The sequence below is a fragment of the Desmodus rotundus genome, chromosome 11 (assembly GCF_022682495.2).
Source record: "Desmodus rotundus isolate HL8 chromosome 11, HLdesRot8A.1, whole genome shotgun sequence".
In the NCBI taxonomy this organism is placed as follows: Eukaryota; Metazoa; Chordata; class Mammalia; order Chiroptera; family Phyllostomidae; genus Desmodus; species Desmodus rotundus.
Window position 1 is genome coordinate 21,655,954 of NC_071397.1, and position 13,192 is coordinate 21,669,145.

Consider the following 13,192-nt stretch of genomic DNA (forward strand, 5'->3'; position numbering starts at 1 on the left):
CCCTTTTTCTCCTTTTTATCTGCATTCACTCCATAGGTGATCCTGTCCAATCGTATGGTGTTAAAATCCACCCATAAGCTATGATTCTCAGCTTCCTATCTCCAGCCTGGACTTCTCCCTTTACCTTTAGGCTCATCATCCAACCGCACACTTGACGTGACTTGTCGTCATCCACACTTACACGTCCCAAGTCACATTCCTGTCCTTCTCCCTCAACTTGTTCCTCTCATTCTTCATCTTGTTTGGTGCTAATTACATTATTCCAGTTTCTCAAGCCAAAAACCATGATGCTCTTTTGTATTTCTATCTTTCTTTTACACCTTACACTCAGTCCATCGGTAAATCCTCCTAGCTTTACATTCAAAACATTCCTGGAATACAGTCCTTTTGACCACCCTGACTACTGCCCCTCTGGCCCAAGCCACCACTCTCTCTAGATTATTATGGCAACTTCCTAGCTGGTGTCCCTACTTCTGCTCTTGCTCCTCTGTTGTCTGTTGTCAACACAGCAGCAAGAATGATCCTCCTAAACATCAGTCAGTTCCTGCCCCTCCTCTCCTCAGACCCCTTCAGTGCATTTTCACCTCACTCCGTGGGAAAACAGGAGTTATTTCTAAGGTCTTTGAATCCTTGAATGATCTGGCCACCTCCTTCCCACTTACCTCTTTGGCCTAATTGTCTGCCACTCTCTCCCCTTTTCTCAGTAATCCGGCCACCCTTGCTTTTCCTGGAAGACATCAGACACGGTCTGACTTCAGTGTCTTTGTGATGGCCATTCCCTTGGCCTGGAGTGTTGTTTCCCCAGATGTGCACGTGGTCTGTACTCTCATTTACTTCAAATCTTCACTCTAAATTTGACTTTTCCCTGACCTCCCCTCTCCATCTAAAATTTCAACCTCTTTCCTCTCACTGTTTTGTAGCCCCATCCCCTGCTTTGGTTCCTCTCTGGCACTTACAACTCTGTATAATGTATTACTTACTTACTACTGTCTGCCCTCTATACATGCATACTAGAATGTACCCCTAGAAACTAAGTAGTAAAGTTTTCTATTGGCTGGACTTTGGACAAGAGGAAACGTCAGGAACTGCCAGCTGCCCCTGCAGTGTTCACGCATGCATTCATTCATTCTATAGCTAGGTATGAAGTCCCACTACATGTCAGGCACTGCTCTGAGTACCGAGGAGAATCCAGCGAACAAAACCAAGATTCTTGTTCTCACTGAGCTTACATTCTAGTGGGGTAGAACACTCAAAAATGTGAAAAAAATAATAATTAAATTATGTAAAATGTTAGCTAGTGATAAGTGCTATGAAAAAAAAATAGGGGAAGGAAAGAAGAGTCGGGATTTGAGAGAGAGTATTTTACAAATTTAAATGACATAGCCTTAGTAGGCCACCTTATGAAGCCACAATTGGGAACGAGGAAGGTACCAGAAAGTTGAAATTTCATGGATAATCCAAATGAGAAAGGGGTCTGAGAGAATAGTGCAGAGAGTGGTTAATTATTTATTTATCTTACTTAATTATTTATCTCTTACTTAGTAATGTTCCTAATAATTCTTTGAACTAAGGGTCAGGGCTGTCTCAGTTTTTCGAAGCCTAATAACTAAGAAAAGTAGCAGAATATGTATGTCTGTCTAGAGATTCAGAATGGCAAACCTGTGTGTGTTAAGCATTTGAAATATACCTTGTGGGCTACAACTGATCCTCAGAATAAGATATAAAAGGAAAACAGTTACATCCCTATTTATAGAAGGGTTTTAAATTGTCGTTATTTATAGAAAATGAACATATACCTAGGAAAAACAAAGCATCTACAAAAAACTCAACTTCTGTAACTAACGAGATTTCAGTCAAGAATCAAAAACCTGCCCGACTGGCGTGACTCAGTGGGTTGGGCGTCACCACACCAACTGAAAGCAGGCCAGGTCCCCAGCTGGAGGAGGCCTGCGAGAGACAACCACTCAATGTTTCTCTCCCTCGGCTTCTCCCTCTCTTTCCCTCTTTCTAAAAGTAAATAAATAAAATCTTTTTTAAAACAAGGAATAAAAAATCAATTACATTTTTCCCAGGTCATTTAAATATAACAGAACACTCAAATAAGTGTGAGTCTCCCTTTTCTCTTGAATCCCCACCAAAAATAAACTTCAAATACATGAAAGCGCAACAAGGGCCAAGAACACCCAAGAGAAGACCACAGTGGATAAAAGAGGCCAATAAAATTTTAGAAGCTGAAAAGCAGATTAATGAACAGTGACTGACTAGGTCTGGAGAAATCTGAAAACTCAATGTCCATGATGGGGGTGGGGAGAAGATAGAGGCCAAGAAATTAAAAAGAAGTAAGCCAAATCACTCACCACAGCTGCGGAAGGGTTAGGAATTGTGCTATGAAATGGATTGCGATAGCGCCCAAAGTGTGAAAACTGGAGGAGTCTTTGCAAAACCTATGCAAAGACGCTTTGGACCACAAAGTTACACATTCTTCCCATGGAGCCTGCAACTACCCATCTTCACCACAGCAGAAGACAGGCTGTTTTTCTCAGGACAGGTTGAACCAGAGCTGTGGACTTAAGGGAACTGGGCACAGCAGAGGGAAGGGGCCTGATTATGTGACAAAATCCTCTAACGTGGAACACGAAGATAAGAACAAACAAAGAGAAAAATAAGGTCAAAGGAAACAGAAAATGCAGGGAGCAGAAGAAATTCTCATGAAGCAAGAACAGGGTAGTTTAAGAAGGGAAAATTAAAGAACAAGGTGATAGGGGAAACCTAGAAATTCCATAAAATGTCTGCAAGTTAAATCTAAAAAAATATTGTAGATATTGGAGCAAGAAGACAAAGGAAAATAAGATAGAAAAGATTTGGGAAAATAGTGAATTAGTCCAGGAGGTAGAAACTCCAAAGACAAGAGGTCCTAAAAGAGAGAAAAGAGAAGAGGAAGTTATTTTTAAAATTAAACAGTGAATTTCTGGAACTGAAGAATACAAATTTCTAAATTAAAAGATACCACAAAAAGCAGAAAGGCCTATTCAGAGCATACTATTGTGAAATGTCAGAACACCAGAAATAAAGGGAAGACTGAAAAGCTTTCAGAGATGAAAAGCATGTCACATGCTAAGAATTTGAAACCAGAATGGCATTGGACTTTCCACCAGCAACACCAGAAGCTCCAAGGTAATTGAGCAATGCCTTCAAAATTCTGAAGAGAAATGATTTAAACCTAGATTTCTATACCCAGTGATATTATCAACGATTCATGAGGGTAAAGCAATATTCTCACACTTACAACCTCTCAATATGCACTTACCATGCTTTCTTTTTCAAAAGCTAATGAGGATGTCTCCTCCAAAATGGAGAGTGAACAGAGAAAAACGGTATTCAGGAAACAGGTGGTTCGATTCAGGGGAACGTCCAGGAGAAGCTACAGAATGATAGTGGGGGAAGGTCCAGGACGGCAGGTAGCCTGGATGGAGCTAGTCCAGACTGTAGACAGGTATGGAAGGCCCTGCAGAGATATCTTCAAGAAAAATGTGAAATTGATAAATAACGCAATGTATCAAAACATACTGAAAGGAATTTTACACCTTTGGTAGGCGGTGTAGAGATTACGTAAGAGAAAAAAAATTTTAAAAGCAAACTAACAAAGTGAGATTATTATCAATTCTAGGGGAAAAAATCTTCTTTTAAAGGAAAGGAATTGTGAATAATATTTATAGCACTAAAATAATGGAAGCACAATATTTATTAAACTAACAATTGTGTAACCACTATTCTGGGATGATGGAAAAGGTAAAGATTGTGCATATGTTTTCAAGTGAGTAACGTGTGTGTGTGTTTCTATGTGGCTGGGGGAGAAACTGAAAGGAGATGCACTGTTATATTACATAGCTGCAAGTCATAGATAATTGTGTGAATTTGAAAAACTCAATAAATAGTTATGTGTGTATTATTATTTAAGACTAGGAAGGTAACTACCAGAAGAAACAGTTAAATGGGTTGGAGGTAGTGGCTTCTAGGGGTGGTAATCGGGGTGTCAGTGTTAGGGCAGAAGACTACTGTTTTTCATTAAAAGCCTTATTTTATTTAAAAAATAGCAAATGCCTAGTATATAATAGATGGTCCAAATACAGTAGCCACCATTTTTTTTTGAAATCAGTAATCAGTAACTTCCTTATATGTAGAGAAAAATGGTCAGTTATTTTCCTTCAAGAATGAAAAATCTCATATTAATTGCAAATGGTTACACAATATCTACTAATTATTTTAACAAGAAATGTGTGGGATCTATGAAGAAAAATTAAAAACTCATGGAGAAATAATACAAACCCAAATAAATGGAGAGATATGTCTCATTCCAACATGAGAAGCAAAGATGCCAGTTCATCTCAAATAACTACTAGATTGAATGGAAATCCCATCAAAATACCAGTAATTTTTCGGTTGGTTTTTGGTAATTTGATAATAATTACTCTAAAGTTAACCTGAAAGAATAATGGGCAAAATCAATTAAGAACATACTGAAAAGGAATGTGAGGACATAACTTTTCAACATTAAACAATATAAACTTCCAATAATTAAAAGCAACTTTCCAGTGCAAGAGTTGGCAGATTAATGGACAGAAAAAAACTCCCAAACAGAACCTCATGCATATGATAAAGAAACGATCCTGAGGAACCACAGCAGAGAGGTAAAGAGTATGGCTTTAGAGAGGCCGGAACACTGGATACAAACCTGACTCCGCCCCCTCCTAGCTGTGTAACCTTGTGCAAGTTGTTTAGCCACTCTGTGCCTCAGTTTCCTCATCTCAAAAATAAGAATAATAAAAGAAATTAGGGGTGGGGTGGAGGGATGGGGAGAGAATGCAGACAACTGTAATTGAACAACAATAAAAAAAATAAAAATAAAAAAAACCCGGAGCCTGGCTGTAGCAGATGCTCTGAAGTATTTGTGGTTGTGGTGCTCACTATCACAAGTCATCTGGGCCAGCTGCCTGGGTGGGTCACCTGTGCATTTACACAGGGCCCTGCTCTTAGAAAGGCCCCAGGTAGTGGTTATAGGCTCTGGTGTTACTGTATTAAAATTCTTAAGATGTTTTCAACAAGGAGTCCTGCATTTTCATTTTGCACTGGGCCTGGTAATTTATATAGTGAGTCAATGAGGAAAAGGATGAATTATTCAACAAATCAACCCCAGTGTGTAGGGAAAGGGGCAGGTTCGAGTTAGGTCCTCATTTAACACCACGTGGCATACTAACCACCTAACTACAGTTGAAATGAAATCTCCATGTTCTGAATTTAAATGGAATACCTGTTTAAACACATGATGAATTCTGTCTTTAAAAATTAATAATAAATATATTCAAGTATTACCCACTAAATAGGCCTACAAACAAGCATCCAATAGCAAAAAGCCCTCCTAGCACCTGGATATGGTCTTCTAATACCATTTTCCACCAAAAAGAGTTGGGTTCTTTGTAGAAATGGCTAATTCGGGGTCTTGCACAGGAGATGTACAAGATGAGCCTTGTCAGGAGGCTTGAACAGGAAATACTTACTATACGTGAACATCTTTTCATACCTGAAAGCAAGGAAGTTAGCAAAGACTCTGTGGACATGTCGGCTAGGAGAGGTTGCCAGTGGCCCAAAGTGGGACAATTTGAGCACCAGTAAGAATGAGAACCACAATAGATAGAAACCTGACACATACGTTTAAATGCATGATCCGTAGTGGTTCGCTTAGAAGAGAAAACTTGATGGTCATCTGAAAGAACCAACAGTACTTTGAAAGCTGGCAAATACAGACCAAAAAATCAAACATTTATTCTACCATTATTATATGAAATGAACCTCCACATAAACAAATAGTTGAAAAGAGAAAGTTTCCCTTTGTAGAATTCCAGCTAATAAACAAAGAAGAAAAAATTCAAATACATTTTGCAACCCCTATGACCTAGTGAATCTAACCAGTGATCGTCAGTGACTGCAAATATCACAAAAAGAAAGTAATCATGCATGAAATGCCATGTGATGGAAGTAAAACACTACTTAAATCTGATCAAGCACTACTTAAATCCGATCAATTTATAACTAATACAAGGAACACAAGAATATGTTAAACACCATTTTGGGGTTGTAATCCCAGACTATGGGAAACTTTGCTGGACAAATGACCCAGTTTCTTCAACTAATAAACTGCAAGGAAAACTAGGGAGATGAAACTTATAGTTTCGATGAAAGAGACAACAACCAATTGTAATGTATGGACCTTATTTGATTCCTGATTCAAGCTTCCTTTAAAATAAATGAGACAATCAGAGAAATTGGAACATTTACTAGGGTTTTTTTTTAATGACATTAAAGAGCTATTGTTAAGTATTTCTGGCTGTGACAGTGGTGTCACATATTTTAAATCTCTTACCTTTTAGAGATACATGTGGAAATGTTTACAGATATTATGAGATAATGCCTATGATTTGCTTCAGGTCGTTTTGAGGGTGGGGAAAAAGTAAATGGGCATATAGATGGAAAAGGATTGCTGTGAGTTACAACAGGAAGATGGGTATATGGGTGTTTACTATTTTTGTGTTTAATTTTTTCCATTGATAGTCTGAAAAATATATTTGGGGGGAGCTTACTTGTAAAAAGATGTTTAAACTATGCAGACTATATGGGGGAATATCTAACTGATGTGAATGATCAATGACTTTTAAAGCATAAAATAAATAACATTCTAAAAATAAAGACTGCTACTTTAACCAAAATAAAAACTAAAAATGGGTGTGTGCTTCAAAAAATTCTCAAAATTAAAAGATAAACACTGTAAGAAAACTACAATTTATGAGAAATAAAAGGTTAAAATGCTCAATATATAAGGGAGTTAATAAGAATAGCCTAACATATTGTGCCTATAATGTACTAGCCACTGTTATGAGCACTTTACAAAAACCATTGATGTTCTTATAAAAAGGAAAAAGTATCAATATTCCATGGTCTAATAGGTAATTCATAGAAAAAGTTCAGAGAATCCTAAACAAATATATATATTTAACTTCACAATAATCAAATAACTGCAATTTGAATAGTGCTAAGATTTTAGCCTATCAAAATAGTAAAGACTATTGTTGTGAGTGACCAGTGCTTGTTACTGGTGGTGCAGTGGAATGGCCAACTTCTTACATAGCTAGTAGGAGCTTAAGTTGGAAGGATCTTTCTGGAGAGCAATTCAGCAATATTAATTAGTCTAAAATCATTTATACCTATGACCCTATCAGTGTGCTTTCAGGAATGTATGGCATTAACATGATTATAGATGCGTATGAAGATGTATGTATGTACTAAGCAGTTTGTCAGATTTCTGTTTGTAATAAAAAAAAATTGGAAGCAACCTAAAGTCCAAAAGGAAAAAAAAAAAGAAACATTTAAATAAATAATAGAACATCAATACCTTAGAATCTTAGGGAACCATTAAAGTTGTATTTTCAAATGGAAAATAACCCATCGACAGGTAAATGGATACATTAATTGTGGAGTATCCATGTAATTGAATATTAGTCAGGAACAACAAAAACAATGAATGACCGAGTAACATGAATGAATCCCAAAACATTATGCAGAAAAAAAAGTCAGACAAAAAGAGGAGAATATAATGTTTGAATTCATCTGTATGGAATTCTAGAACAGGTAAAACTATCTGTGACCCGAGATGTCAAATGACTGGTTGCCTCTGCGGCAAGTCCAGGGATGACTCATGACTTAGGAGAGTCACGAAGTAGCTTTCTGAGAGATGGAGATATTCCATGTTGTGATGGGTGCGCATTAGCCCCATGCATCCTTTTGTCAAACCCATCTCCCTCTATCTACTTAACGTCTGCTCAGGCTTTATGGAAGATCTTGCCTTTGATTCAATGTAAATTAGACATCAAAATTCATATTTCCAAGATTTAATAAAATAGGAAATTATTCAACTTATAGACTTAATTGGAAAACAGAACAATGATACAAATCTGCATATAGAGTATGGTCCTAATTGTAAAAAAGAAAATACATGAATATATAGAGAGATACACAGAAATGACAAAGACGTATTCCAATGAACAGGCACAAATTTCATCATTAGAAAATGCAGTAAATATTCTTGAAACCTCTCTTTATACAAAATTCCTTTTTCTCTTTACATTCTAGCTTTGGACTTCCTGCAGTTCCTCAAATACAAACCCTGAATTTCCTATGCCTCTGATGACCTCCTTCTTCCCTCTAGCTATTGAATTCCTATTCAGCCTTCAGCACTCATGTCAATCTTGACCTCATAGAAGCTTCCTACTGCTGGGACAAACACATTTTACACTTCTCTTTCATGGCACTTGTTAACCTAGAGATAAAAGGCCAAACTGAGAGGCAATAGCATTTATCTGAGATCCAAAAGAATAGCTATTCAGGAAGCATTAATTCGGGCAGAACCCCAAGTAGTGTTTGGATTAGGAGGTAAAGGCAACCAGTTGTGAGAAAGAGGAGGGGAATAATTACGTCAGTAGAAGGAAGGAATTTCTCTAGATACAGATGAGCTAACATCGTGATGCTAATTCTAAAGAATGTTTTTAATTTTCAATCTGGCAGTCATAGTATCTGCCTTCTTATCTTTTCAAACAGTTGTGTGGGTTACAATGGTCCTTTGGGTCAGTCCAAAGGTTATCTCGCCCAGGTTTAATACTCCAGAGGTGTGAGGGGTAAGATGTGTAAAGGCAATTAATTCCTCTGGGATGGTGGCTGTGACTCCATTTTAAAGTGCATCCATGTATTTCATTTTTTACACTTAACAATTGTAATTTTTCATTTCTTTATGTGTACTTTGAGTTAGCCACCTCAAGTTTAAGGGCACTGTCCTCTAGACTGCCAAGTCTGCCTAAGACTTCTTATACCAACTGCAAATTCCGGGGGTTTCCAAAATCACCTTCAGTTTCAATAATTTGCTAGAGAAACTCACAACTCAACTGAACCCTATTATATTCGTGGTTTCATTTATTACACTGAAAGAATACTAATTAGAATCAGCAAACGTTGGAAAAGACACATAGGGCTGAATCTGGGCAGTTTCCAAGTGTGAAGCTTCCAAATGTTGTCCTTAGGAGGTGCATTACCCTCCTGTGTTAGCAGAGAATGGCACCAGGTATTAGACCTCGGTCCTTGAGTTCAGCTAAGAAAAGAATTCAGAGCCAAGAAATTCAAATACAAGCGAAAGTTTTTTCAGAAAGTCACAGAGGTAGAAGAAATAAGTTACAGAGACAAAAGAGGGGCCCTTGGAGCTTAGGAGAAAGAGAGCAAATGTATGGGACTTGGAAGAAAGGGGGAGGAAGGCACAGGTGTGCTCTAGAGAGAAGAGCATGTTCAGGAAACAAGGGGGTGGGTTAGGTGTGGGTTATGAGAGAGAGGGAGGGAGGGGGAGGAAAGAGAGACAGAGAAGACAGGTTGAGTCCTTTGTCTTTGGGATTTTTACCTGAAGATCTCAGGGGAGGATCTCAATAGACTATTCATCAGCTTTCCAGGTGTGTCTCTTCAGGGTAATGGTCCCCACTGACTGGTCAGTACCAGGGCAGGGGTCATTAGTCATCATAGCTGGTCCTGATGTCAGCCATGGCCTTGCCCCACCTGGCCTTGCTGCTTTTCTGGGCCTGGAGCTGAAACATAACTGAGGCCTAGATGTTATCTGTAGTTTGGCCAAAACTCTGCCTCTGTGGCCAACAGACCCAAGGCTTTGTTCTTAAGGTTATTTGATGTGAGTCAGAACCTCATTGGCCTGAAGGCTTAGTGCTTAAGGAAGTGGCTGTGTAAGGACTTGTATGGGAGTCTGTGTGACTATTCTCTGGCTCCCTTGTTCCTCCTCTAAGCGGTTCTACCACATGACTAATGACATGCCAGGGGAGAGAAGGTCAGGGGAGGGCCCTAACCACATGACTAGCGATATGAAAAGCCAGGGGTTCTAAACCACATGACCAGTGATATACTAGGTGAAGAAAGGTCACCCCAGGGGCTGGGGGAGGAGGTCCCACCCCAGTTTTGCCCATCGGTAGGTGCCTGGGCCTTCTGCCCTAGTAACCTTCACCTGGCCTATCATTCCTACTCAGCTCATGGCTGCCTAACTGCCTGCTACACTAGCATTTGTGTGTTACAATCTGCATGAGGTGTTGTCCATCCAGGAAGGTCCCCTGAGCTTAGGTGTCCAAAGTTTTTATTGAGGGTTTATTACATAGGCATGACTGACCGATTGGTTGATTGATTGCCTATATAGTTGAACTCAGGCTCTAAATCTTTCTGGCTACTTAGTACTATCATTCCTGCCCTGAGAAACCCCTTAGCATAAACTATCAAGTGCTCTGAGCGGCTCACCATGAATGACAAGACACTCCTACTGAGGAATTTCCAAGGATTTAGGATTGCCTCCCAGGAACTAATGTGGAATTATGGGGAGCCTGCAGGGCAGGCCTCTCTTTGAGCAGGGGAGATTCTTATTTCACAGAATGGTGATGTAAATAATATCCCCCACCCCACTCTCACTTCCAAAAAGCTGGCATCACATCTGGGTTTGCTTTCAGTTTCACCCCATCACCTAACATAGCGGCTGGAAAATGTTGAGAGTCTGCATAATATAGTACAGTAAGTACCCTTGAACAATGTGGGGTTAGGAGTGCTGACCATGCAGTTGGAAATCCAGGTATAACTGACTCTCCAAAAACTTAACTTCTAATATGTTGACTCAAAGCCTTACCAGTGACATGAGCAACCGATTAACACATTTTTGTATATGTATTATTTTATATGCATTCATGACATACCTAAATTTTTCTTAATTTTTCTAGGTTATGCAGTTTGTTTTTTCAAATTGTCGCAAATCTCCAAAAAATTTTCGAAATTATTTGTAGAAAAAATCTTAGTATAAATGGACCTGTGCAGTTCACTCATGTTGTTCAAGGGTCGACTGTAGTTTATAACATGAAATTGGCAGAGTCTGAGTTTGAATCTTGTTCTTCTTTTCACTAATTGGGTTGACCCTGGATGGGATATTTACCTCTCACTGCCTAACTGTCCTCATCTGTGAATTAGGGATAATGATAATGCCTGTCTCAGAAAGTTGCAATGAAGATTAAATAAATAAACATGAATTAAGTTCCCAGAATAGTGCATAGTACAGAGTAAAAGCTAGATCAATGTTTAATATTATTAAATGCTCAATAAGTAATTTCTGATTGAATAAGTGTCTGGCAAAGGAGAAATACATAGTAAATATTCATGATTTATAAAATTCATGATTTTCTTTTTTAGATTTTCCTATTTTTCTTTTAATATAATACCACGTGTATCAATATGCCATCAATATGCCTGACTTTCAGCTCTCGAACCTAATAGTATTCTAAAGATCATAGCTCAATAATATGCTTTAAAAAAGTACAAAAAATATTTCAGTGTTTTTGTCCCTCAACCATAAAGTGAGGAGTTGAATTAGATAGGGTTCAAGGTGACTTCCAACTCCAACAAAATGTTATTTGTCCTTAGGAAACAAACTAAATATAACAACAGAGAAGACCATTTTACATGGAGACATGAAACCTTTGAATGTGTAAGTTTCTATTGAAAACAAAAGAACAAAGAATAAATTCAGTTAATTACCAGAATTCATCTTTGATACGTGAAAAAAATAGATTTGAGTTGTGGCAATGAATTTTTATTAGTTTGATGGAATTCGACTCCCTGGCAAACCACTCACAAAGGTCATGTAAAATTTATTTTAATCTGTGAGAAACAGCTTGTTTTATCTTGTCACTTAGGCTGGTTCAATGTGAGTATCTGGAAGGTGATTGACAACAGAATCCGTAATGTCTCCAAACAAAGAGATTAAACACTTTCAAATAATACTATTAGAAATTAGAAAAAGAACCAACTTGTTAGAACATTCATTTTAGTTACAATGTAATGCATAAACATTTAAATACAATCTCCAAAAGTTTTGAAATTGATTTTTTATTCTAAGCAATTATATTATTTAATAATAAAATGTAAATATGTCCCACCACTCTTCTTGCTGTTTATTTTCCAAAGGTAGCAAATGTTAACAATGTGTTCCTCATATATTCTATGCATACACACACAACAGAAAATGTATATATGCCCGTTATTAAAAGTATTTGTAAAGTGCTACTTTTTCTTGCCATTTTAGTGTTACCACAAGCAGTCACCCAGTTTGAAGAATTGGTTGGTATGGCGGAGGCCGTGCTTAAGGGTAGAGGAGCCATGGTCACGTCTGCATCCACCCTCTGGAGAGCAACAAACAACTCCTCACCAGATTCGTTTGCCTCCATGTGCAGTAACTCTAATTCTAATTCTAATTCCAGTTCACCAATTTCCTTGAGAGCTGAAGAAGAGCATCATACCGATGAGAAACAGGTCAGTGGGAATACCTGCCCTGTCTTTTTCTGGGATATAGATAAATATGAAAATTAAAATAAGAGCACATAATAACCATTGGTTTATCAGATACCTTTAGGAAACTTTAGGTCATAATCATAACATTCCAATTGCATGAAACAATTTTTTACGATAAATCTAATATTTGTGAAACGAATATCCAGTTTAGAAAACTAAAGTCAAATTGTGGACAGTGATTAAGTTTTTAAACTAGAAAATTCTTAATCCAGTGACAGAAGGAAAGCTTTGCACTTGAAATTATGTCATTGAGAGAGGGTCAATTTCATCCTCTGCGTGCTGTCTGGACAAAATTCTTTTTCTACTTTCTCAATTTCTTTTCATGAAGAAACAAGCTAAGAGGACAAGAGTTTTATTAGAATTAGGTATCATCATTGGAAAATATGACTTCACAAGCAATAATTAAATATAAAAAATCTAGCATTCAGAATATTTGAATCTTAGTGTATTAGATTTCTTTTTCTGTATAACAGATTACCACAAAATTAGTAATTTGTAATAATACAAATTTATCATCTCAGAGTTCTCTAGGTCAGAAGTGTGGTGACATCAAGCTGTTGTCGGGTGCCCTCCTTTCTGGAGGCCCAATGGAAGAATCTGTTTCCGGTTCATTTGGGTTGTTGCAGAATTCAGTTTCTGTGGTTGTAGGCACTGAGTTCCAATTTCCTTGCTGACTGGAAACTGAAAGCCATGCCTGCTTCTACAGGCAACCACATTCCTT

General features: G+C 37.8%; 1 protein-coding gene across 3 annotated transcripts in view; it reads left to right on the forward strand.

Annotated features, from left to right (window-relative positions):
- BEND6 (BEN domain containing 6) overlaps window positions 1–13,192 on the forward strand; it is a 54,824-nt gene that overhangs the window by 32,105 nt on the left and 9,527 nt on the right. For 2 of the 3 annotated variants that reach the window (XM_024576635.4, XM_024576634.4), the window contains one exon: window positions 12,206–12,432. In XM_024576635.4, coding sequence (XP_024432403.2) covers window positions 12,206–12,432 — 227 coding nt within the window. Of the gene's footprint in view, window positions 1–11,544; window positions 11,609–12,205; window positions 12,433–13,192 lie in introns of those variants that run through there. The other variant, XM_045184882.2, reaches the window with a different exon arrangement.